This window comes from Chenopodium quinoa, unplaced genomic scaffold (genome assembly GCF_001683475.1).
Source record: "Chenopodium quinoa cultivar QQ74 unplaced genomic scaffold, ASM168347v1, whole genome shotgun sequence".
Taxonomy (NCBI): domain Eukaryota; kingdom Viridiplantae; phylum Streptophyta; class Magnoliopsida; order Caryophyllales; family Amaranthaceae; genus Chenopodium; species Chenopodium quinoa.
In genome coordinates, this window is record NW_018744151.1 from 3,621,173 (window position 1) to 3,625,154 (window position 3,982).

The window sequence follows — 3,982 nt, forward strand, 5'->3', positions numbered from 1 at the left end:
TTAACAATCAATTATCCCACATTAGTTCAATTCAAATTTGACCAAATTAGAAAGTCTTATCAATTCAAAGTAGACTAGAAATATTAGTAGACACTAGACCAAACCCTAATTCTTCAGCTTATTATTTTACTAACTACTAACTCATTAATGTCATCATAACTTGAAAAATTAATAACATATATCGTGACAAATCTAACAAAATTCCGCACAACATCATAAATTAATTAAAATCCATCATAGTTTACATAATAAAATTAGAACACTATATTATGGGACATATCCGAGTAGATTGAACAATAATTCCATACAAAAACGAGTACATAATTCATTGTTTTCAATTCCATTGTAAGAGGTTAGTAGTTGGGCGTCAAAGAAAAGAATTGGCATTTCATAAGTCAGTGGAATGATGTCACTTAACAAAATCCATAACAATCCAAAATAATAGAAGAACAGAAACCTCAAACACACAATTATTTTAAATAAAATAAAATAAATTATAAAATAACGTTAAGTGAGAAAATTATAAAAAGAAGCTAAAAGCAAACCCAACAATACTTTCTCACATAGACTAAGGTCCTGTTCACTTCACCTTAAAAAAATAATATTAAGTAAAAAATAATTTCATTTCAGTAAAAATACGTTCAATAAAAATAATTTCAATTTAGTAAACATAATTTCAGTTTAGTAAAATTCATTTTTCTTAAAGATGAATTATAATAGAAAATTAGTAAAAATAATTTCACTTCAACAAACCTTGAAAAATTATAATTAAAAACCACTTGAAAAACCACCACCACCACCACCACTCGCCGCCTCAATCGTGGTGTTTCAGCCACGGCTAAACCAACCCTTATCCTTTTGTTATTTCATTTTTTATTTATTTTTATTAATAATTATTTTAAATAATTATTTTTTAATCCAATATCTTTTCTGATTGCTTCCTTATTTTTGTTATATCCTATGATCAGACCTCAATTATTTTTTTTAGTTTTTGGGGGTGATTTGCTCCTGATTTTCCCTACAAAATAACAATTTGTTTCATATTTTTCAATTTTTTTTTTTTTTTAATATCTTAAAGATAAATGAGGCAATTATCCAGCCTAATATATGTAAACCTTTCTATTTTTTCATGATTCTGATTTTATCTCTTTACTTCTATAGATGATCACATACTATAATCAGGTTGATTTTCATTCTAAGATGATTTTTTGAGAAGATCTTCCTAGGAACTTTTCTGCTATAAATATAAGGTATCTTTGTTACATTTTTTTTTTTTATCTCTCTCTCTTTTGCTTACCTGCTTCTAATACCTGGTACTACTCTACGTAGCTAGAGTATTACTTGCATCATTTCAATAATCAACTTCCAAAAAAAACACTCTCTAAAAAAATGGAATACCAGACTGTTGTTGTTGGTGGTTGTGGCGGTGCTGGTGCTGGTGCTGGAGGAGACGGAAAGGATGACCGGAACAAGAGGCCGTTCCCGAAGGAGGGCGGTAGACAAAATAATAGCAAGCACACACCAAACCTAACTTGCCCTCGATGTCATTCAACCAACACCAAGTTTTGTTATTATAGTAACTATAGCTTGTCACAACCCCGACAGTACTGTAAGGACTGCAAAAGACACTGGACGCAAGGTGGAACCTTGCGTGACGTTCCTGTGGGTGGTAAAAGACGACAGAGCAAGCGCTCTAGGGTTGAGTCTGTGGCTGTCTCGGCTACAAACACGGCTTCTACAAGTCATCAGCAGCAGCCGCTCTCAATAATTCCCTTGTCACTGGTTGTTCCACCAACTGTTGTTTTTCGTAACAATGGGAACATGCGCCACTTTAGACGTCAAAATGACGTTAACTCGTCAAGTTCTTTGACGCCATCGACAATATCCTCGAACACTATGCCAATGAATCATGTTATCAACTTTTACCCTGCAACCGCAGGGCCCGTCCTTGGTGATTCGTTGAACGTCGGCCACCACCACCACCACCACCACAGCCGGAGGTAGACGACGACGACAACCACCACCACAACGTTGAAGACAATGATGGTGAATACAACATTCTGGAATGGGTCAACAACATGGGTATTGGTGGATTTGATGAAGCATGATGACGTATTACCCTTACAATGCAGTTTTATAAAGAAAAAAGAATTTCCATTTATCCAAATTTGTTTTTGCTGTTGGTTTAAAAAAATAAAAATAAAAAGTTTTTACTATTTTAATATCCGATCCCTACATTTTTAATTTATCGTAAGAGTAGATCATAGTAGACACAGGGCTTGTAATGAGCTATATATTAGTGGTACTTATATACATTTCAACCTTATGGGTTGAAAGTTTCATTTCGTGTCTCTGTTTTTCCTTGGTGGGATTAGGTTGTAATAGAATTTTGTCAAAAAAAAAAAAAATGATGATGATTAAGCATGTTGTTTAATTAGCTATCAATAATTGTGTGATGAAATATTTATATTTTTTTAATCACTTGTCTACGTTAATTACACAAAATTAAGCCAATTAAGGTCGAAATTGCTTGTCAAAAAAAAAAAAGTCGAAATTGCTTTACCCTCCAACAATTTTCCTACGACCTCGACATTTAAAATTCGATGAGAAATCGTAGGGCAAAGAAAAATTGTACACTATATATGCATCACTATTATTGTTGTATGTTGATGTGCCAAGTAATTATAAAAGATCCATGATTTACAATTTGATGGGGGGTTGTGGGGTTGAATAATTAAAAGAAATGGGTATGCTTTTGGATACAAAATTACAGTGGTTGTCGTGTTGTGTGGTCAATCCATTTGGTGTTGAGTCTAACTAGCTTTTGTGCTAGCCTAGCCCACGCTGAACTCTACCTAAGCTAGTACAATACACGTAAGTACTTGCTCTGTAGTCATACTTAACACGAGTAGAATTACCTTATAATTTAAAGGTTTTTTTGTAAATTACCACCCAAAAAATAGTCCACTTTTGATATAACCACCCAAAAAATATTTTATTTTAAATTACCACCCATTAAATTAAAAAAATGCGCAGATTACCACCCATTTAGATTTTTCGGTGGAATTTCCGTCAGTGGACCCCACTTTTTTAATTTTTTTTTCCTTTTTTTTCTTCAATTTTCTGGCTTTCTCATCTCTTTCCCCGATTTTTTTTTCACTCAACTTCTTCCTACTTTCTTTCTTCTTCCCAACCACCACCACCACCATTGCTCCACCTTTCCCCTCCTTCTCCCCCGTCGCGTCTGTCAACAACAACCCACAACAACAACATCAACAAACAACCACCAGTTCAGCCACCCAATAAATTACCACCCAATAATTAACAACTCGTGGTGAACGCACATCTGGGTTTCAAAATTGGGCATAAATTAATGGTCGAATGTTGCAATTGGAGCTGAAATCGGTGTTGTCGGGGGTGAAATTGAACCAATTGGTGGTTGAAATAGGTTTAATTGGCGACGAATTGGGTGAGATTGGTGAAGCGATGTTGAAGAGGTAGGGTACGGTGGTTGCGGGCTGATGCTGCTGCAATTGGGTGCGTGTGGGCTGCTGAAGGTGGTTGTTGTTGGTGATTGGAGCTGAAATCGGTGTTGTATTGGTGGCTGAAATTGGTTTAATTGGCGACGAATTGGGTGAGATTGGTGAAGCGATGTTGAAGAGGTGGGGTACGGTGGTTGCGGGCTGATGTTGCTACAATTGGGTGCGTGTGGGCTGCTAAAGGTGGCTGCACAAATGCGGTTGCTGAAGGAGTTCACTGATGGTGGCTGGGTGGGCGGCAGTTGGGGTGCAGCGGTGGTGGTGCTGTTGTTATTGGTTGGGGAGTGATGGCAGGGGAGAAATTGCAGGGAACTCATTGCCAGAAGATCGAATTGAAGGAGAAATTGTATTAAGGTTAAGGAATCAGCATCATTAGAAGATTTTTGTGATGGAGCAATGGTGGGGGTGAGGGTTAGGAAGAAGAAAGGAAGAAGAAGAGTGAA

The 3,982-nt window shown here is 36.2% G+C and overlaps 1 protein-coding gene across 1 annotated transcript; it reads left to right on the forward strand.

The window, feature by feature from the left end:
* Window positions 1-855: 855 nt before the first annotated feature.
* LOC110693636 (dof zinc finger protein DOF5.4-like) lies at window positions 856-2,200 on the forward strand. The gene has a single exon (XM_021870783.1). The coding sequence runs from the start codon at window positions 1,390-1,392 to the stop codon at window positions 2,002-2,004; it is 615 nt and encodes a 204-aa protein (XP_021726475.1). The 5' UTR covers window positions 856-1,389; the 3' UTR covers window positions 2,005-2,200.
* The last annotated feature ends 1,782 nt before the right edge of the window (window positions 2,201-3,982 follow it).

Bases quoted from the DNA above. Each gene is read 5' to 3' on its own strand.
- LOC110693636 (XM_021870783.1), top strand. From the start codon at position 1,390: ATGGAATACCAGACTGTTGTTGTTGGTGGTTGTGGCGGTGCTGGTGCT.